General features: G+C 44.7%; 1 protein-coding gene across 4 annotated transcripts in view; it reads right to left on the bottom strand.

Moving 5' to 3' along the window:
* The window catches only part of FBXW11 (F-box and WD repeat domain containing 11), a 54,529-nt gene that overhangs the window by 5,870 nt on the left and 26,720 nt on the right, over positions 1-21,939 (bottom strand). For all 4 annotated transcript variants that reach the window (XM_058848529.1, XM_058848528.1, XM_058848527.1 and 1 more), the window contains 8 exons: positions 15,751-15,813; positions 14,531-14,756; positions 11,273-11,459; positions 10,377-10,467; positions 2,872-3,009; positions 2,235-2,353; positions 1,516-1,765; positions 393-511 (listed from right to left, as the gene is read on the bottom strand). In XM_058848529.1, coding sequence (XP_058704512.1) covers positions 393-511; positions 1,516-1,765; positions 2,235-2,353; positions 2,872-3,009; positions 10,377-10,467; positions 11,273-11,459; positions 14,531-14,756; positions 15,751-15,801 — 1,181 coding nt within the window. In that variant the 5' untranslated portion in view covers positions 15,802-15,813. The remainder of the gene's footprint in view (positions 1-392; positions 512-1,515; positions 1,766-2,234; positions 2,354-2,871; positions 3,010-10,376; positions 10,468-11,272; positions 11,460-14,530; positions 14,757-15,750; positions 15,814-21,939) is intronic.

Raw genomic sequence — 21,939 nt, 5'->3', positions numbered from 1 at the left:
AATTCATGTAATCACTCAAAATCACATCCAAGTAAAGCTCAGATGTGTGCTCTTCTGAGAAATCCTAACAGAGTTTTTTCTATTTTCTGTAAATCATTGATGAGAAGTTCAGAAAATAAGAAAACCAGGCAGCAATGTCTTCCCCATCTCTCCCAGCAGATGACAAGGTGACAGGGCAGTAGATAAGAGGTTTTGTTCACTCTGAAACCTCAGTGTCCCACTCTTTCACAGGGTTGTGAAATGTTTACTCCTACACTGAGGTAAGCCCCATTCATAAACCATCTGCTCCAATGGCAAGCCATGCCAAGGAGGTTTTGCAGCATGAGTTGAGGGAAATCCTGTTTCCAGGACAGCAGGCCCGTCACACAGGGCCAGCAGCTGCTGGCACCCACCTGATGGTGTTGTCCGAGGAGCCACTGACCACCAGGCGGTCCCGGTACTGCAGGCAGGCGATGCCGCGCTTGTGCCCGTTCAGGGTCCGCACGAATTCACATGTGCTGGTGCTCCACACCTGGACACAGACAAACTCCTGAGAGCTGCACCAAACAGGCCTTCTGCACTGCATGACAGGCCACTAGAAATTCACACACACTGACAGGCTTGAGGCTGACAGAGGAGTGAAAACCTGCAGAGCATCCTCAGGGGCAAAGAGCAGGGCCCAGGCACCAGCGGGGACGCAGCAGGGACAGAGCCACGGGCACTGCCATGGCACTGACAGAACTGGGGGTTGTATATAAAATATTTTCAGGTGGCAGAGATTGCCCCAAATGATTTCAAAACCTCAATTACATTCCTGAAGTTAAGAACACTTTTTAAAACTGGAGTTATCAAACACAAAACCCTCACATTTTTTTAACCAAAGAAATTACTAGGAAGCTCTTAGAAGACCCTAATGGCCTTTAAGCTTGGTCTTAACATTAAAGGACTCAATCAACTTTGCCCATTTTTAATGAACTGTAATTGAAATTGTAATGCAGAGTATCAAGTGGCTCATTTTCCAACACAGAGTGCAGCAGGATCTCTTGGCAGGGATTTGGACATGGAACTGCCAAGAACTTCTTGGCCCAGGCTAAGGCAGTTCTGGTTCAGAGAGGGCAGGGTGGAAATGCCTTTGTTATATTAGTGCACTCTGGGTAACTCAAATCTTCTGGTATGTAACAGCCTTCAAATCCAGCCTCTGAATCTTCCAGACATGGCACAGCCTGGCTGAGCCGCTGGGAAGGCGTGGTAAGGAAAGGCACTGCTGAGGAATTTCATGTCTGGACAGAACTGCCAAGTGAAATTAAAAATACCACTGGAAAAAGGCACAGGGCGTGCCACATTTAACAAAGCAACCATCTCGAGACAAAGAGCTCAAACAGCAAATGAGCTTTGCTTTCCTGCACTTGTACAGCAGAAGCCATGAAAATATTCCAGTGCAGTTGTGTGCCCAAAGTCACCGAGAGCCAGCAAGAGGACGCTGCTCACCGAGAGCCAGCAGGAAGGCCCTGGGGCAGAGCTGTGCCACTCACTCACCTTGATGGTCCTGTCCCCCGAGGCAGACACGATGTACTTGTCGTCGAAGTCCACCACGTTGACGGCGGCGCGGTGTCCCACCAGGACGCGGCGCAGGGTGATGTCCGTGGGGGAGGCCATGTCCCACACGGCGATGGACCTGTCCTTGGAGCACGTCACCATCAGCCCATTGCTGAACCTCAGATGCAGCACGGCCTCGTTGTGGTGGATGAGCGTGTTCAGAACCTCGCCGGTATTTACATCCCAGACTCTGCGGGACACAACGGGGTTATCCCAGGCACCAGCCTGGCCCAGGCCCCACGGGACAGGGCTTGGGCAAGGCAGGAGATGGGTGCTGGAGGTGTCCTCACTGCCAGCAGAACTGCAGTCAGGCAGTGAACACCCTCTCAGTAACAAGCACAACTACAACGCATCAGAGGGCACTACAAGAAACCCTAACTGAAGAAATTATTGTATAGCTGGCCATCAACCACTCCAAAACTTCAGGATATGCCTTGAATCCCTCAGGTCATATTCCTTCAAAATTCCTAATGCTAAAAGAACAAAACAGATTTGGAAAAAAATTTATTTAATATGATCTTTTGCCAAGTATGAGTATCTTGCTTCTGGAATACAAATATCACATTCATTTTAGGGATGTTTTCTGATATTTAGAGATTATTGAAAATATTCCCAGCTCTGATACTCAAATTATTTTTGTGCAAGAACTTAACACTCACCTCACTGTAGAATCTGAAGATCCAGTTACAATAACTCTTTCATCATATTGCAGACAAAGAACTGAGCCAGTATGTCCCGTTAATACTTTCAAACATTCCAAGCTTGTTTTGTCCCAAATCTGTTAGAAACAAGAAGGGTAAACAGTTTATCAACATCAAGAACACAGATCCAAGACATGGATATTTTAACAGCTTCAAAGAAAGGAGGAAAAGCAGAGACTCCATGAGGGGTGAGTCTGTCCCATCTGTGGGCCTGGTCCTTCCCTTCAGCTTAAGGAAGTCTTGGTGTAAGTTTTTGAGAGAACAGTGAAATAACCAAGCACCATGAGGAGATCAAATCCTGACTGGCTGAAAAAAGTGCCTGGGAAGATGAGCAAGGAAGTAAAGTCCTGGCAGTGAAACAGCCACAAGGCCAGTGGCAGACAGAGATCTCCCCTCCTGGGGGAACAGATTTCACATCTTTGGAGTCAATGAAGTGATCCCTGGCAGTGCCCCAAGCTTCCAGAGTGCAGCTGGGGGCTTTGCCCTGGCCAACCACACACAGACACTGGCCCACCAAGAGCCACCAAGGAAGCACAGGCAGCTTGCAGGGCAGAGCCCCAGCCACGGCCAGGGAAGGACAAAGGGAAGTGCTCACCTTAATGGAGTTATCTCGTAGGCCACTGATGATCTTCTCATCATCATACTGTAAACAGTAGACCCCCTTGCTGTTCTCAGAGCGGCACTGGATCCTTTGCAAGTTGTGCCTCCCACACCTCCAGTTGGATTCTATAGTCTGAGCAGAGGGCAAAAACAGGAGATGGGCCTCAGGCTGCAGCAGGACTGTCCCACACCCCCCCAGCTTCCCACTTTTACACACACCATCCTTGAATCTGAAGGACAAAAAACAAACCTCTTCTCCTGCTTCCAGTAAATACACACAAACCACAATGAAATTACCATTAGCACTTCTGTAATTTGTCATGACAAAGGCTGTGTTTATGAAGGAAATCGTGGTCAACCAGCCTTAATGCCAATTTCCCAAGGAGCCATGACAGAGATAAGATTCTGGAATGTTTCTCCTCATATTTATGTAACTAACAACAACAAAAGCTGCAAAGATGAGACCAGGAGCTCATGTGGTGCCTTGTCCAGCCTCACCTGGGTGACCAACATCACAGAACTGCTGAGTCCAACACGTGGGTGAAGGGATTTCCTGAGCCTTCCCTTGCCCTACCCTGAATATCAACCATTAATTGTACTTATACACCTTGGAAAGAAGTTTTCAGATATGAAACCCTCCTGAAAGTACCTAAAACCCTGATTAAAAATAAAGCTCAACAGGAACTGTAAGGTTTTGAATAACCCAAACTTGCTTTCCTCCCCCCACCTGAAATCTGTGGAAGAGTAATTCTCAACATTTTCATTCTGAGAGGTATTTTTAAGGAGAGAGACCTGACATGCCTTAAAAAGTTGCAAACTATTTCACATCAGAACCAGCATGATTTTCAGGTCTTAATCAGCTTTATTCCTTGTTGAAAAATCGATGGTGGATTCAAAGAAATGTGGGGGTTTGGACAGGAAGATCCTAACACAACTGTGAGAGAACATGTGCCCAGAACTCCAGGCCAACACCTGCAGCACCTGGGCAGGCTGGGATGCTTTCACCAGAACTGGCCATCTGTTTAGCTATTTCCCCTGGATTCTCCTCAAATGGAGAAAGCATGGAAAGCTGGGGAGAAGCTGGCAGACTGGCAGTTTGTTTGGAAAAGCCTATTCCATACTAGGATTATGTAATCCTAATTTCCAAAGCAGTAGCAGGCACCTCTGCAGCTCCTCCAAGATTAAAACTGACTGAACCCTCAGTAAAGAGAGAAGTGGAGTGTGACTGTGACATCCCAATTCTAGGAAAACGTGTCTGCTTCAAGGGAAAACTGACTTTCCATTTTGTTTTCCACGTATTTGCTCCTTCAATTGTCTCCCATTATGCAATTTGGAGAGAATTATACCTAGCCCTAATACAAACCTGATGTGCCCCAGGAATTTGTCTAAATCACAAATATGAGAAATGCTTCTAGAGGAGCAGCTGACAGATCACTCATCCCCCCCTCATTCCCTTAAAATTTGGTGGGGAAGCCAATGAGATGAGGATAGTGAGGGTGTCAGTGTGGGAGCAGCGCTCCTGGCCAGCAGTGCCCTGCTGAGTGCCACACTGGGAACTGGCCCCAGAGCTGGCACTGCCCTGGGGAGATCAGCCCAGCTCATCTCCTTGCTCAGCATGGAATGCAGGCTTGGAGGGGGAAGGACAGGCAGTTCCCAGGCTTCATCTCATCTGGGCCAGGAGGGCATGACTGCAGCTCATCAGCTCCTCTGACCCCCAGAACCAGGAGAGGATTGCAGGCATTAACAGCAGAAACCAATATAATTATAGATCTGAAGGCAGCAGATTTAAACATGCAACAGTAACGCTGGAAGCACGGGAGATAAGGCATCAGAAATCCCAGTCAGCCAATTCAAATAGTTTTAGAAACTATTTATGTTCAGATACTCAGTTCTGAGCAAGCCTTAAGGGAGAACTTCCCCAAAGCCCTGTTCTTGGAAAGGTCTGCACTAAGCTTGCACCAAGCATGTGCCAGAGGAGCTGTGGATGCTCTGTGAGCACTTCCATGCTTCAGCTTCATGTGGCAGCCACTCCCAAGAGCTCCAGAACACACTGGGAACCCCCAAAGCAGAAATGCTGCTGGTCACTGCTCCCCAAACAGAGCAGCAGTGCAAGTTTGCTCAGCAGGCACTGGGGACACGAGCTGGCTCCATTCTCACAGGCTCACTACAGGAAGCCACTTCAGCTGCTCCACATAAGAAAATGCTGGCTTCAGATAAAGGAAACTAAAATCCTGTGTATCTCAGAGGGCAGTAAGGCACTACAGGTGCACATTTCAGTTCTGTGAGGAGATGTCATTCCACGTAGCCCTTATGTGCTGTGGCTACTGTGGGAAAACAGAGCCTGTTTTTGGAGAACTTGTAAAATCCCCTCAAGCTGCCTTAATTCTTGGGATGCTGGGAAAGCAGCCACGACACACAGAATGTACAGCAGCACTTCCCTGGGCAGCAGAGTGAAACCAGATGTGCACATCCAGAGAAATAACATTTGGGATGACTGAACAGACTGAGTGGGTGGGCAAGTGGAGGACCCTCCGAGAGGAACCTGGTTCATGAAGAACTGGCAACCACATGAAAGCTTCTGCTGCAGGGAATTTCTGGTCATTGCTCCATGGTGCTGGGAGGGAAAGTCTTCATCTGCACCCCCCTGCCAGGAGACATCCTAACTGGATACACGGTGCAGGGAGGAGAGCAGCTATGAGGGGTGAGGAGAACAGTCTGTGGATTCTCGGGAGTCAGGGCTGAAGAATCCCACAGTAGATTTGTGTATTTATGGTTCCAAACCAACACCAAGATATCCAAAACCCACTACTGTATTTTCCACAGATGCCCTCGGAAGTCTCCTCTACCTTTCCCAGTAAAAGGCAGAATGGTTTCCTGAGCTCACACCCCGCATTTCTCACCCTCTCCTAAAAGCTCACCAGAGCAACAGCAGCGAGGAGCTCACAAATGCTGCACAACCAACAAAATCTGGACATACAAGGGATAAAGACCAAGCATTTGCCAAAGCATTTGCCACAGCAGGAGAGCCATTTGGCAGCTGAAGTGGTGCACAAATGGATTGAAAGAAAAAAAGGCATTTAGTGAGAAAAGTACAAACAGAAAATAGTGCAAGATGTAGGGGTATAGCCAAGCCTTGACCATGCCAGAATATATCCACTGGTGCAAAGAGGCACAGTGAAAAAAATGCAATTCATCTGCATTTACAGCTGGAACATTAACTATACATTGGAAAAGTTAAGGATAATCTACCAGGAACAGAGGGGTTTTTTTACCATTGGATAATGTACACTGTGTTCAGCTCCTGGCTAACAACTGCATTTTTATCCTTGTGAATGTTATTGCAGAGTAAGTGGGTTTATCTTAATCCCATAAACCAAGGAGGTTCTGTTCCCTCTGAATACACAATTCTCCTGCAGGACAAGCAGGACAGGAAAAAGCAAAAGGAACATCCACATTTGTTACGTATGTAGGGATTTCTCCTGACGCATTAGGCCATGAAAATCCAACCCTTTGTTCTTCCCATGCTTTCTTCAAAGGGAAAAAGGAAAATCCCTCCTGACCATGGCAGAGGGAAGGCACAAGTAAATGAAGTTGTGTCACCAGGGTAGAGAGGGCTTAATAATTCATTCATGGTGAAGTTCAGTGGGTCTGACAAGCAAAGACTGCCAGGTGCCCTTCCAGGGCTGCTCCCCAGCACCCTTGAGTTAAAAAGCAGGAGTGAGGAGGGGCAAAAGGAACCAGCAGCTGAAGGGGGAGTTCTGCCCTGCTCGGAGGGGAGAGCTGCAATCTGTGCCCTGCACCACAAGAACTTGTGGTCCCTCCTTCTCCAAAGCCTGCCCTTTCCTTGGCCAGCTTCATTTATAAGAAATGCTTTTTGGAAAGTGCCTGTGGAACAGAGATTTCAAAGGCTGTCTGAAAAAATTTCTGAAAAATTTCATATAATGCTGACCAGATTCTCCCCACACATGAACATAAAATTTCTCCAGCATTATAATTAGAGCAGTACTAAACAAACCAGTTTCCCTCAGAAATTATACCCTGCAACCTTCATAAATAACCATCTCCCAATGCTGGCATGGAACTTAGGGCAAGAACTGACTTTTTCCCCTTTTCAAACTGTCCCAAGGCTTTAAAATTTCAGTTCCAGTCCTAAAACCTGAACTTTTTCAGAAATCAGAAGAACACAGAGTTTATCTGATGGCCTGGCACCATATTTTCCTAAAGTCTTTGGAAAAAACCACATTTTTATTCTCATCTTAATTAGGTGGACCCAAGTCTCCATGGAGATGAACTGAGGGCACTCATCGTGTGCCTCAAGATAAGGAGAACATTTATGAAATAAAGTCTTCTCAACTCATCACCAGAAATAGATACTTGTGCTAATCCTGAGGGGACAACACAATAGTTGGCCAAGCTTCACAAATAATATGGAAAAATTCCAGGGACTTGGGGTTCTGGAAGCAGCAGGATTAAAGCTCCTAGGCTGGCACTGTGCCCAAAGCCAGGGCCCATCAGAACGGCTGACAGGACACCCCGCTCCAGCCAGGGGCTCTCCCAAACAAGGGCTCACACAAAATCCAGTTTTCTAGGATAAACCCCCAAATCCAAATCGGCTTTCCCTTTAAAAAAAGCTCCTAAAGAACCCTGGCAGTTCAACATGTGACTTGGAGACGTTTGGAGGGACTGGACCACCTCTTGTGAAATGAAACCTAATTAAATATTTGGCTTCACAGTGGAGGTGGGGAGTAACCATCTCTTTCCAAGAATTTGGTTTCTAATCTCTAAATGTCCTCTTATTTTCAAATCAAATGACTTTCAGAAGTGACATTATGTTCCTAAAATGTGTTTGGCATGAAGTAAACAGACACTGGCAGCACCACACTTCTGGAGAGACAAGGGAAGCTGGCTCTGCCAAAGCCCTGCCTGCGTTACCTCCAGCTCCCACCCCTTCGTGGCTGCATGAACTCCTGACCCACAATGCAACTAGAGCCCAAGGGAAAGAATTCAAATTTGCTGTTTATCATCTCTCCTTTCTCCTTCCAATTGTTAATTCAGGTTTGGGATTATTCTTCAAGTTCTGACAGTCAGAGAGCACATTCTGCTTTGAGCTTATCTCTGCCCACAACCCAATTTAGCACCAGCTGCAGTGAAGTCCTAACTCTCACCCTTGGAAACAATCTAGGAGGATTTGGTCAATCTTTGTGGTAAAACAGCAAATGACAGGATTTTTGCACTGCATCAAGTATATTTTACTGTATTAAAAAATCACATCCTTTGGATTTGTTTTTAAAAACAATAACAATTATAAATATATAATTCTAGAAATGCTAATATGACTCCCTAAACTCTGACCCTCTGACAGAAACAAGATGATCTTATTAAAGATCCAGGAAAATATTTGAAGAAAAAACATTTTGGTATTCAGAGACAAAAATACTTCATCACATCTAAGATGGAAGTCTTAAATTTAAGAGCTTCTCCACATTGCTGTGAAACATGGAAGAATGGGGAAAGTACAAAACTGTGGAAGAACAACAAAAACAAGAAGAGGAGGAGAAAGTTAACCTTAAAGCTAAATCTGATTTTTATTGGTTCTCAGTCTCTACATTTTAAACACTATTAAAAGCTTCTTTTGACAGCCCTTTAGGGAAATCATTTGTGGAAAGTACTTTAAAGGGTGATTTATTTGAAAAATTCTAATAGACATTTGGAAGTCAAAGAATTATTGGGTCTTTGACTATCAGCACAAATATCAACCCCAGTCCAGGTCAGAGACCTGGCAAAAATTAGAAGGAATATTTCAGAGGGCTTGAGGGAATAGGTAAGCAGGGGAAAATCTGCTGTGGCAGAAACACACTCATTGGTACAATACATTTTTAAATCCTACTCTTTTCCCACTCTCAGCTATTCAAAGACTGGCAATTCTTTTATAATTGATATTAGGGATGAGAGAAGCATGAGGGGCTTGGGTTTTTCCTACTTGTTCATCCTAGCAGGAAGAATTCAATTCAGGAGCTTTGTTTCTGTGCACTGGAAAGCAAATCTACAGCAACTAAAGAAGCAAAGCATTAAAGTGCAGATTGGAATAATCCAAAAGCCCTCAGAACACCTTCAAGGAGTCCTACACAAATGTTCCACTTATACAAATGAGTTTCAGAAGAATAACATTAAAAGTGTGAGTTACAGTAATGCCAAACTGTTTTAGTGTTCTATGCAAACGTTTTCATGATGTTTTTTGCCCATTTCCTTTACAGAACGCAGCCAGAATTGTGCAGAAAGCAAGAAAATATCACACTAAAAGCTCTTAATCCCACAGGCTTCTTATCATTGCAGTATCACCCTCAAGCCTACAGGGAAAATACACCTCCCCTCCAATAACAAAGAGGATCATTCAGCTCACAGGTAAATATCAAGTTTGGTTATATTTTGCCTAGGGCATATTTCATGCTCAGTTCTTTATCTTTAAATGTCTATAAATGATGTAGCAAGGTTTATAAAAAGGTATTTGGAAAATACATTATAGCTTCCAGCAGAACCATTTTACAGCTGGATTCAGAGTTGAGGATAATTTTGTTTTCTGAGTGCTAAGCAGCACAAATTGCCATTTGCCATTCTGCAGAGTGGTTCCATTAGCTCACATCTGTCTTCAACATCAAAACACATTTCCCCACTAATGAATTTCAGACCAATAATTTCCCATCCTGAAATAAATCCATGACAGTCTGTGGTGAAACTTCAGAGCTTTGTGGTGAGAACAGCAAACAGAGCAAGACACATTTTCTCCTGCTGGCAGAACACTGGGATGATCCTGATTTATCAGAAATATTTATATATTTAAATTGATTTATATTTATATTTAAATATAAATATGTATATATAATATTTATATTTATATATATTTATATTTAAATATGATTTATCAGAAATATGTATATAATATACCAAGTGAGCCCAGCTCTGTAAATCTCAAAACAAGATAAGCAAAATTTTATATCTGAAGCCTCTTTACCACTGATGCCCCTGTGGGTTCATCATCACAGGACTGATGATTGTCCCCATCAAACCACTGCAGAGAGGAAAAATCCTCCATGGGAACCAAACCTGTATTTGCAACAGTCAGTCACTGCTTTAGAAGTGATAAGTTACATTTTAAATATTTGGTGTTTAAGGCATCAACCTCAGATCACCTTCTGAGTGAGTGTGGCCAATATGCTGAACATTCAGCAATACAGGGAATTATCTTCGAATAGTGTGTCCTAAACCTGCTATTTTATTAAAATCCTTGCTCTCAGAAGAGTTCCAAAACTCTTTAAATGCAAAAAGGATGGTGTAAACACCTAACCCAAAGCACCTGTCAAGGCAGGGAGTTGCTGAGGGTGCTTTTCACATCATCCCAAGAGCAGCAGTGGCACAGATTCATTGCTGCAACATTCACCAGCTTTGGAACCCCAAAATCAGCACCATGACCTGCCTGCAGACAGGATAGATCAGAACACCCACCTCTATATCCTGGATTATCTTTGGGTATAAGGACCTGTAAAACGAATTGGGGGGCCCATCTGTTGGTCTGTTTTTAAACAGGTACTGATCCCTAGAAGGAAGAAGAAACAGTTCTCAATGTACCACAGAGGATCCAAACTTCACAGGAATGCAAAGCCTGCCCAGAACAAACCCTCAGCACATATGCTCAGAAATACTTGGAAGAATTTTTAGTATCACTATTACAACCCTTGTGACTTTGTGATGTGACAAATATTTAAAATGTCCAAGGTTAAAAAGATAACAAGTGTTTTCCAGTTCTGATTCCCTGCTCCACAAGGCTTCCAGGCAGCAGGGAGCCATCCCCTCGCTCTGTCCATGCCTTTGCTCAGGCACACCACTAGAGAGCATAGGGAAACAGGTTTCTGAGGCAGAACTGCTCTCCAGAATCTTGGGAAGGACAGGAAAACTCCACTGCCACAAACAGCAAGGGCTCCTCTTTAAGAGGCTTCTGCAGCCCAAGCTGCTATTTTACGCTTTAAGAAAAAGACCCAAAAAACCAACCAAAAAACCAACCAAACCAAAGAAAGTCAAATTGCAAATACTTCAGTCGAGAAAAAGACCTGCAAATGTGCTGCCATTGTTTTTTGTGAGCTGATGGAATTGATGGTTCTCTCTGCAATACAGAAATTCCAAATTTGCAGAGACTCAAGCAAGAAAAAATGGTGACAGACATGGGAGCACAAAAGGACAGGGACAAAGCCAGAGCAGAAAGGGGAGCTGACAGCTTTGGCCTCCAGTCCCAGCAGAGATCAGGAGCTCAGCAACAGGCATTTCCTCTAAACTTCCTTGTGGGCAGAGCTGAGTGTGAGGGATCTGGGCAGGAGGGCAGTGCAGCAGTGAGCTCGGGTACTTACCAACCCCTCCTCTCCGAGAGCCCCTTCCAGAGTGGGTCTGTGCGTACCATCCTCTCAATGAGCTTCTTCCACAGCATCCCCTCCGAGATGACTCTCTGCCACTCCTTACACACCAGCTCTGCTGCACATAGGGATCTGGCATCGAGATAGGAAAGGATGTTTTCTGCTATGTGATCTAAGCCTTGCTCTACAAAGAAATGAAGAGCAGTCAGTGAGTGCACGGAAACAACCAAAGCAGCTTTGCAAGACACTGAGAAGAATCCAGAGCTTTGGGGCCCGGCAGCAGGGTGAGAACGGTGCCATTGGCAGAGGCACTGCAGTTACAGCTGAGGGCACGGAGAGACACCAAAATATCTCCAAGGTTTTATGTCTTTTGTCTGTCGGACTCTCCTTCCTCTCTTCTCGTTCTGGAGGGAGAATCAGCACAACAGTGCAGTAAAAGCAGTGTGGACAGGCCTGGGGGGGGATTGTCCCCTGCACCCTGGTGTCTGGAAATGCCACCTGGAGCAGGGAGCACAGCTCTGGTGTCCCCAGCACAAGGACATGGAGCTCTTGCAGCAAGTCCAGAGGAGGCCACAGAGCTGCTGCAGGGACAGGAGCAGCTCCCCTAGGGAGCCAGGCTGGGACAGCTGGGAATGTTCAGCCTGGAGAAGGGAAGGTTGTGTGGAGACCTCAGAGCCCTGAAGGGGCTGCAGGAAAATTCTCTGCAGCAGGAACTGGAGTGCCAGCACAGGGGGGAATGGCTTCGTTAGACAGATATTGGAGAGAAATCCTGCCCCGTGAAAAAGCCACTGCTAGGTCTGTTCCTTATTTCAGAGGACCTACAATTTTGCTTTCCACAAAACTCCCCTGAACCTGAGATGGTGAATAACTTCATTTTCATGAGTAACATACACCCCTTGGCCAAGCATGAAAACAACCTTTCAAACCAGGAGATGACGACCTTTTCAATTTTCCACTTTATCTCATGACAGCCCACTTTAGCCTTCACATAGTCCTGACAAATCAAAGGAACTACTGTTATGTTTTTATAGCATGAAGAAAGTGTGTTCATACAGTTCCCCACTGCACACTGAATTTCACATGGCCTTCATAAAAATGAACAGCAGCAGAAAGCAGAAACTAATACATGTAAGTCTTACTCATTTATTGATTTATTCTACATAATTATTCTACATAATAATTCTAGTAGGTCTGTCCTTTGTGTCTGTGCTTTGGACCTGTTCCTATTATGTTAATAACGGTAAATATTTCAGTTGACATCTCTTTGGAACGTAGCAATTTAAATCTGTGCACTTCTGCTAGCAGTAAAAATCTCAGGAATAGATTTGCTGTCAGACAACATGCAGGACTAAGTTCAAGATACATTAAGGCCTGAAATAGCTGCATATCCCTATTTTATATTAAAAGACAGGGATTTGCTTTAGAAAATTTCTGAAATAGGTACTAAAACCTATACATTTTCTGAAGTAAAATGAATTTGACATCTATTGGTAGACTTTTCAAAGGAAAACATGACACCCATCCCTTATGCCTCTATGGAGCCTTTGCAGTTTTACAGAAAACGGTGAAAAAGAGCTCTTGTTGATTAGAGGGAGCAGCTGAAGGTTTGGTTGAATTTTAATAATAAATTCAAACAATTAAAATTCACAGGGATTTCAAAGGTCTGTGTATAAATATCATTTTGTATGACAATGAAACACAAATGTGGGATGCTGACTTTCTAACATTAGATACAAAACAGTCTCTTGGATCAGGCAACACACCACAGTTACCACTCTGTCCCTGAAAACAAGGGAAGATTCCATCAGCTCTTCTTTCATTTTTCCTACATTCTCACAGGTGTAAAATTGGTCAGGACAGCAGTGAGCAAAAACCACTCGTGTTTAAAACGAAAGCATTTGACTTCTTCAAGACAAGTGGAGCCATCTTTTAAAAAGGCATCATGGAATATCCTGAGTTAGGAGGGAGCCACAAGGATCATCAACTCCAGCTCCTGGCCCTGCACAAGATGACCCCAAAAATCCCTCCATGTGCCTGAGAGTGGTACTCCAGTTATCCTTTAATGGGACTGCAGCCCAACACAGGACTGACTTCAGTCAGCTGGGATTAAGTTCCTGGGTAAATTTAGACAGATGTTCTTTGCACACCACAGCACCTGAATATGGGAACAATTCCCAGTATTTACATTGTGGAAAAGCAACAGAAGTTGTAAAGATGTATTTTGATATATACAAATGTGGTGTAAACAAGTGTCATCTTATAAAGATCCCCAAAATTTTCTTAGGCAGGAATATTTAACATGAAAGATCTGTAGAACTCTGTATCAGTGCTGAGGTATAAAAGCAAACAAAATAAAATTTCAGTTGAAGATCAGACTTGCACACGAAGGGTCTGGAGAGTGAGTCCTAGGAGGAGCAGGTGATTTGGATTTTTAGGATTTAGCTTTTAGGCTCTGCATGGTATCCTGGCATTCCTGGGATAACCCCACAGGACACACTGATCACCCACCCAGGCTGATATCCCACTCTGCAAACAATGTCCACACATTTCCCTTTCCAAGAATCAAACACATCACTGTCCCCAGCAGCAAGAATCCAGAGATACAACTTCTTCCAAGGATTAATGGAAAAACAAATACAATCTTACCAGCAGATTACAACCTAGAGATTCTATATATCCACTATTGCTACTCTGCATTTTTGAGAAAAAATTCACAGAGCAAGTGTAAAGACAGATTTCATATCTGAACTTATCACACAGGCTGACACTTGTGGGTGCCAGAAGAGGTTGTGAGTAACTGAAAGGAGGAACCAGGGCTGGACAACAAAATAAAAATCCACAAGAGTTTTTGCTCTCAGGTCAGCAACAAGAGTAGACAAACTAGATGCACCCATCTAAACAGAAACTCAGCACAACATTAAAATGTTGCTCCTAAACTAAAATACCTCTGCATTAGTATTTTCTGTGTGAAAAAGGAATTCAGACCAAAGCTTGCAGATACACAACTTTTGTGACAACTCGGTTCCAATTTCAGCACAAACTCTTTGGACCACACCAGTCCAACTACTTCAACGTGGAACAACACTGGCATCCAGTGGCCAATTCAATTAATCACAGAAGGGACTCAGCCACCCTGCTGCCCTTCTCTGCACCAGGAAGCAGCACTGCAGCTCTAAGGGGCACTGGAAATGTGGAGGAGGCTCCCAAGAGGCTGCAGACCCCAGAGCAATCCCTTGCTCCGTGCCTGGGATTTACCTGGCAGCGCAGTGATGAAGTCCCGTTGTAACATGGGCTTCAGGTAAGAGTTAATATGTCCATGCTGATAGTGACACATTCGGGAAATGAGGTGTTCCACAAATTCCACTTGATCTGATTCAGACCACTGGTCAAAATATTTTATACACAAGTCTTTTTCCTTTTCGTAGTTTCCTTCCGATGGTCTTTTTCTTGAGACAATCACAGATGAAGTTCCATTACTTATCTGGGGGTGGAAAAAGGACATTATTTATGTATTAGTATATATTTAAATATAGATATTTATATATAAACTATAGGAACAGCTTACTAAAAACTCTCTTAAGGAAGAACATGTAAGAAGACGCAAAGAAATAATCAAAACTAAATTTTAAAACACATTCTTTAAGAAATGAGTTACATCAGATGAATTCCAAAGACTTTGCTCCTAAATGACTTCTTACACTGGAAGTCCTGAATTCTTCCCTTACACCTCTTACCACTTAAACACTTTGCAAGGGATGTAATTGTTTTTAGAACTATCTTTCCCAGCTCTAAGCAGCGGTGTCTGGGCACACTGCAGCTTGTCTCCACAAATGTTATGCTTGGTTTCTGGCAGTTAAAATAAGAATTCAAGACCCTCATGTGAGGTTGTCCATAAATAAAAGCTGAGAATCAAGGGCTTGGTTTGTTTTTGCAAAACAGCTCCTGTCAATGTTTGGGACATCCAAATGAACAGCTCATTAAAATCCTGGGAGCTTCAGCTCCACATGAGGATGCCCCAGAACACACTGGCCGGAGTCACTGCTAATTAATGAGCACAGCCCCAAAGTGATGCCAGCTCCTCTGAGCCCCTCAGCAGCCAAGGGGCTGCTGGGGAGCAATTGGCAGCTCCAAAATATTCCCAAACTTCTTCAAAGCAAATGGGTTGCAAGTCCTTGCCATGTTGAACTTCTCTTTTTAAACAACACGTTCAGAAATAAAAATGAACTTTATTCCCAAGGATACTTTGACACAGCAATGTCCTTCTGAGGTCAGCACCAACTACAAAATCTGAGCAAAACTGGTAATTTCTCCAGGATACCCACTGGCATCCTTCACTCAAAGGCTGAGCTAATTTTAGGAGGATACAGCCAACGACATCCCAGGATAATTATGCAGCCCTGAGATATGGACATTTCTCAAAAGCAGGAGCGTACAAAATCCTGGCACCTCTCCTTCTACATCCATGTGAGTCCTACCTGCCACAGGGTATTTTTCTTTGGAGACTCATCTTCATTCTGATCCTCCATTACTGACGTGTTCTGGAAAAAAAGAACAAATATTACTTCAGCTCTTTACTCTGTGACAATTTCTTGCTCTACAAGCATTACGAAAAAGCAAATCAATTGAACAGATAAAATTCATTTTCCCAGTGAACGGAATTCTCAAAGACTTCTGGCCACAAAACCTGGGTATTATAAATAAATTCCCCTTTTAACTGACATGTTTATCAATTCCATTTACTGTAAAGATAACTCCCCAACCCCGCTTCAATTTCCTTTGACAGGTTTTCATGCAGCCTTTCAACGCTTTTCTCACTGGGAAATAAATTCACTTTCATCCTACTCAAGCCAAAGCAATTAAACCTGTCAATGTATTCAACCAGCACTTTCTGCCAAAGTTAAATTGCATACAGCTAGGAAAAAAAAATAATAAAAAATATCACTATACACTACTTACATGCAACAGAATACGCTTTTTTCCCAGCTCTAGGAATAGGGATCATTCTCTGCAGAACATCTCTGCAATTCACTGCCCAGGCTGTGTCTACAACCCTTGGCAGGCACCCCTGCCTTTACTGCAGTGCTCTTCCCACAACACAAGTGCTCCTTACTACTGCTTCCCTCCCTTCCCTTCCTCAACAAAAGATGGAAAGATTTCTATAAACCTTCAGTTGCAAATGCTTCTCTGAGCTCACCTCTGTCTCCCAAAATCTCTCCCTCATTTCTGTCCCTGTTGTTGATGAGCTGCTCCCATGGCACACCCTCCATCTCCTCCCAAGTCCCTCATTCCCAGGCAGTTCCAGCTTCCCATGCCCATGCCCAGGAGACTGGCAGAGGGTTAGCAGGACAAACTGAGTGTCCTCAAGCACTGTCCGTATTTATTTCATCCTTCTTCCCTTCTGTCTCAACAGACACAGGAACAAGGGGCTCAGGTAAAACACACAATGGAATAAGTCACACCATTCCCTTACTCCTGCCATCCTGGATTATGGATAACTCCTTAAAAACTACATCGACCCCACTCAAAACACAATTCCTCTCAAAAGCATTCATCCCCTCCTGTTTATTCCATAAGGAGGTGCTGCACAAACCCAGAGAACCTGGAGAATGAGCACTATATAGCAACCCTTCCTCCCCTGCCAGCTGCCTCGGCTCCAGCTTACCCAGAGTCCTCCCTGAAGGTGTGGAAAACATGTGGCACGTGGACTTTGGATGACAGGATAACTGTGGCCACAGAGATGGACAGACTCAACTACCTGGTTATGACACACATGACAATGACATGCACAAGCTCAGGGAGGTGGCTGGAGGGGAATCCAGAAAGGGATAAAGGCAGGAGGTGTTTGGGGTGACTCCACAAAAACATCGATTTTAGTGTTTCTGGACATAGAACAGACAGCCACACCTTCCATGGTTTATGTAGCCACAGCCTCTGCAGGGCCATCCCAGTTATCCACAAGTCCCAGCCAGCCCCTCTCACTGGGGTGCAAAGCAGAGCAAGGGAACACACAGCAGCCCCTCACTGGCTGGGGCCTGGCCAGCCCACAGCACTTACACCATTCTGGAGAGCAAACATGCCACCAGGGAACTATGCAGGGTATCTTTGATTTCATTTTATTTCAATATGAATATGTAAAAATACTCATTAGAGTGATTATATGTTGTTAACAGTGCATCCAATTAGCGTGTCCTTAAACGAGTAAGGAACATCTCATCTCCTCTGGCAGCTGAAGGCTAAATAAACCCATGGATCCTGGGAACTCTGAGCAAGGAACACTGAGAACATCAAACAGGTGGCTTGGGTCAGCAAATTCAGCATAAATCCCACATTTTATCCATTCATCCCCCCAACCTTCCTTCAGCAGGCTATGATGGGTCTCTGCCATTGCATTTCTCCCTTTATCAGAAAATATCTCAGAGATCTTTGCCAGCTTTCCCAGGGATGGAGACTAAAAACTGCCTCCTGAAAATGATGTATTTCTGGGAACAGCCAAAAAAACTACACCACACCAGCACTGTGACACAAGAGTGCAGGGACACAAATGCCACCAAAATCACCAGAATTCCACACCAGCAGATTGAAGAGTTTCCCACTGTGCTGTGCCCCTCTCAATTCCATTGTGCCTCCACTGATGCCGAGGGAAGAATTGGGCAGCAGGCTTTGGGGAGAGGATAGAGCCCTGGAGTGTCACAGGGTCACAGGATCAGTAAGGCTGGAAAAGACCTCAAGGACCATCAAGTCCCAGCTGTGCTCGATGCCCACCTTGTCCCCAGCCCAGAGCACTCAGTGCCAGCTCCAGGGATGGGCACTCCAAACTGCACTGCTGCCCACAGGCACTCCCATGTCCTGTCACCATCTGAGCCATGGCTGTGGGGGCACATAACACAGCTTCATTTTTAGGCTGGACATGAACACTCTATCCAGATACTTCACCAAGAAGTTGGCAGCTGCACAAATTTAATGGCATCTACTACTACAGCTTGTGTTCTCTTTTCCCATCCTGACTCATTCCACACTTTCTTACTGTATTTTAGAGCTTTTAAATCCTTCATCCTTTCCATTTCTGCTCCCAAATACATTTTTTCCCCCTATTATATTTTCTTAATAAGCTTGCTCTGCTTCTCTCTTGAAACGCTCAAAACATTTTGGGGTCATTTCCCCCATCACACACATCCCAATTTGGACTCCAATCTCTCTCTCCAGCACTTAAGCCTATAATGGAGACCAGGAGATGATGGGTGGATCCTGCCCTGTTTTCTGGAAGAAGCAATTAGACAGCTCTGATGTGTCCTGTCCATTCCCAGCACTGGCAGAAGGAAGGTTTCAGAATTCCTGCATGACAGCTCATTCCAGAATGACAGCTCATGTCACCAGTCCTGGCTCCTGGGCTCCAGCCCTTGTGCAAGAACACCGATAGGCATCTCAGAGTGCAGCTCTTCCCTCTCGTTCACCCCCACCCACCTCCACACACAGCCGGTTTCCCAAGTGCCTTTGAAGTGGCATCAGCACGGAATTCAGCCCAATTCCCCGCAGCTCTGCTGCTGAACAGCTCCAAGGCCTGATGGAAGCACTGACATCTCATCCCAGTGACCCCAGCAAGGCCGAGCCGCCCTTGCGCACATTCCCCAGGCGTGACTCCGACCCCACAGGAGCCTTGCAGCCTCTCACACTGCAAGCAGAGCTTCTAAATATTGTCAAATCATCTTGTTTATAGGTTCGTTTTTTCCAGAGATTCCTGTGAAGTTGCTCACGGCTCTTGCAAAAGTAGAATGATTATTTCCAACCAGCTGTCATTCCTTAATTAGTCAGCCTGGAGTAAGCGCTCTCTCCATCCCTACTGGGAGCAGCAGCGACAGCCAAGAGATAACAATGGGTCCAAGCTGGGATGTTTTGTTGCTGCCTCAGAGTTGTTAAAACCCAACTGAATCGAGTTACACTGAGCAAAGCCCCAGCCCCTATTTCCACTGACTGTAACCAGAAATGGCAGTAAAATTCACACATTGCTCCACAAGCTGGGCAAGTTTAAACGCTCATTTCCTGGAGATTTGCATCCCGCATTCCTTGCTTAGTCCCGAAGAAACTTCAGGCTTTCTTTAGTCTTTCTGCTCCACAATACCTCAAGTTTCTGGGATTTCTGTGGGGTGCAGAAAACCATGGCAAAAACAGGTTCACAAGTTACTTGGAGAGAAAGAGGTTCTGACAAGCCTAATTACATCGAACTAATTCCCTTTGGAGATTATGAACAGCTTCTGAAATAGAAACAACTACGAATGATCTCCAAAGGCAAAGAAATCGTAGATATTCTAAAACTCCATAAATCAGAGTGTCATTTAAGATCCTTGGATCCCAGGTAGCCAGTGATGTCTCAAGCACAGCAGCTCCATGGCTGTGAGGGGCAAAAGCATCCCGCATTTCCCTGCAGGTGAGTGGCGCTTCAATGCTCCCCTTGCTCAGCAGGTGCAAGAAAAGCTGCACTTTTCCAGCAGAAATGCACCAAACCTGGACAGGCTGCTCCAGATTTCCAGCAGGCTGCTCTGGGCCTGCAGCAGGCTCCAGGAGCTGGGAGTGCCTTGAGTCACTTTAATTGCCTGGGCAGGGGAACAGCCCAGGGCAGCTTTGTTCTTAACCCACTTGGAGCTCCAGTATCGGGAGAGCAATTATGGAAGTGATAGCAGGAAATCCTGGGAACTGGGGCAGTACACACGAGTTTCAGCACTGAGCCAGGCTCACAACACTGTCAAGTTTCTCTGATGATCAAGTTTGCCCTGACAAAAAAAGGATTCACAGGATACAGAGGATGGATGGGCAAAACAAGACAAGAGCTATGTTACCTTGGAAAAAAGAAAAGTCTTACGTTTGAGCTTCAATGAAAGGAAAATGAAAGGAAGTAAGAACCCCTATGTCCCACTGCCCTTGAAACTACACCAGTAATTCTCATATCAAAGACCCAGCTAAATCTTCAACAGTCCCCAAGATTCCCACTCTCTGGAAAAAAACACCAGGAAATTTCAGTTAAAGTTACAAAGTAAGCAACACCAATTAAAGCAATTCAGCTGAACAGGCTCTGATGCCCCTTAACAAACCACATCTGACTTCCAAGGAGCTGAAGAACCAACACAAAATATCTAATACATACATGGATACCTCGGAGTCAAAACTGCAGGTGGAGCACACCGAGCTGGAGCTTCAGTCCCCTCCTGAAGCCAGCTCTGCCACACAGGGACTGCTGGAGGTCCCAGCACACATTTCCCAGGGAAAGTGAGGAATCTGCCATCCTCTGGGACAGCTGGAGCCAGCAGAAGGGAGGGAGCTGGGCAGCCATCTGCCCCAGCTCAAAGTGATGGGCACGTGCCCCTCGTGCCTTCCTGCTTTTAACAGAGCCATGAACTGCCAAGTGCTGCAGAACATTTCCACAGGGATGTGAGCCTCTCCTTGGGAGAAATGGGCAGCATTTGCTAACCCAGGAACCTGCTAAAGAATGTTTATTAACAACATCTTGATACTTGATCAGAGATAAGAGGAGGTTTTCCTCTTTTAACTGTGGAGAGGCTCTTAGTAAAAATGTCCTGTGGCACAAATATGAAATTAATTTGGAGAACCTCTCACCTAGACTGCACAAGATGGGAACCAGCCCCTCTCACAGCAAGGACCAAATCCCTTCCTTCTCACCCCCTCAAGATCTGTCTGTGAAGAAATGCAAAAATGCTGATGTCCCCAGGTTCCATTGGCCTCCCTGGCCCCCAGGGACAGCTGGCTGCCCACCAAACATAAAGGTTCCCTCTGCTGACCATGGCCATGTCTATATTTGATGTCTGTATTAGTAACTGCTTGTTTCAGCTTAAACTAAACTATTTATGTAAGCACTGGGGATCTGCACGAATCAGGCTCAACATGCTTCAATTCTTACCTAGCTCGCTGCTCTCCCAGTTGCCAGGTTTTATTTTAGTGCAGCTATTGCTGGAAGTTCAAACAAAAATATACTTAAAATACTTAAAGAGTCTACCAAGAGCCAACAGCTGAAGGCAAAATTAGAAAAAAACCCTCATAACTGAAAATAGGGCATCAATTTTTATTTGGCTTCTGACTAACCACCAAAAAGTTTAAAGGAAGACATGCTGAATTCACCACCACAGTTCCCCAGTTTGTGTTCCAAGCTGCTACAAACTCTAAAGTTTGACCACTAGTTATAGATGGTAAGTTTATAAAAGATACCTAATGCTCCTCCATACCCCAGTTTGACACCTCACAAGGGTTTGTTTTGCAGGTTTTGGCCAGAGCAATAAATTCCCCAAAACTAGAATTGCTTGCTCTTGCCTCTGCTCAGAGAAGGAAAATCTCAAGCCATTCCTCACCTAAATGTTCCAGAACTGTTTTTTCTGCAGGTTCCAAAGACTACAAGCACTCACTGAGCAGCTCACTCTGCTGAATCACCAATACTTTGATGATTGGCACTTAGTACCACTATTTTAACTTTGTTTCAAGAGTATCAGTCCTCACCTTAAACTCATTACAGATTAACTTGCTGATACTGTGTGTGTATATGTGTATATATATATGTATATATATATATGTATATATATATATATATATATGCATAAAACTATGTATCTCTGAGTATTCAGTATGTCTCACTTCACACAGAACTAATAAAATCATGTGAATAA

The sequence above is a fragment of the Poecile atricapillus genome, chromosome 13 (genome assembly GCF_030490865.1).
Source record: "Poecile atricapillus isolate bPoeAtr1 chromosome 13, bPoeAtr1.hap1, whole genome shotgun sequence".
Lineage (NCBI taxonomy): Eukaryota > Metazoa > Chordata > Aves > Passeriformes > Paridae > Poecile > Poecile atricapillus.
This window is presented reverse-complemented; position numbering and strand designations above follow the sequence as displayed.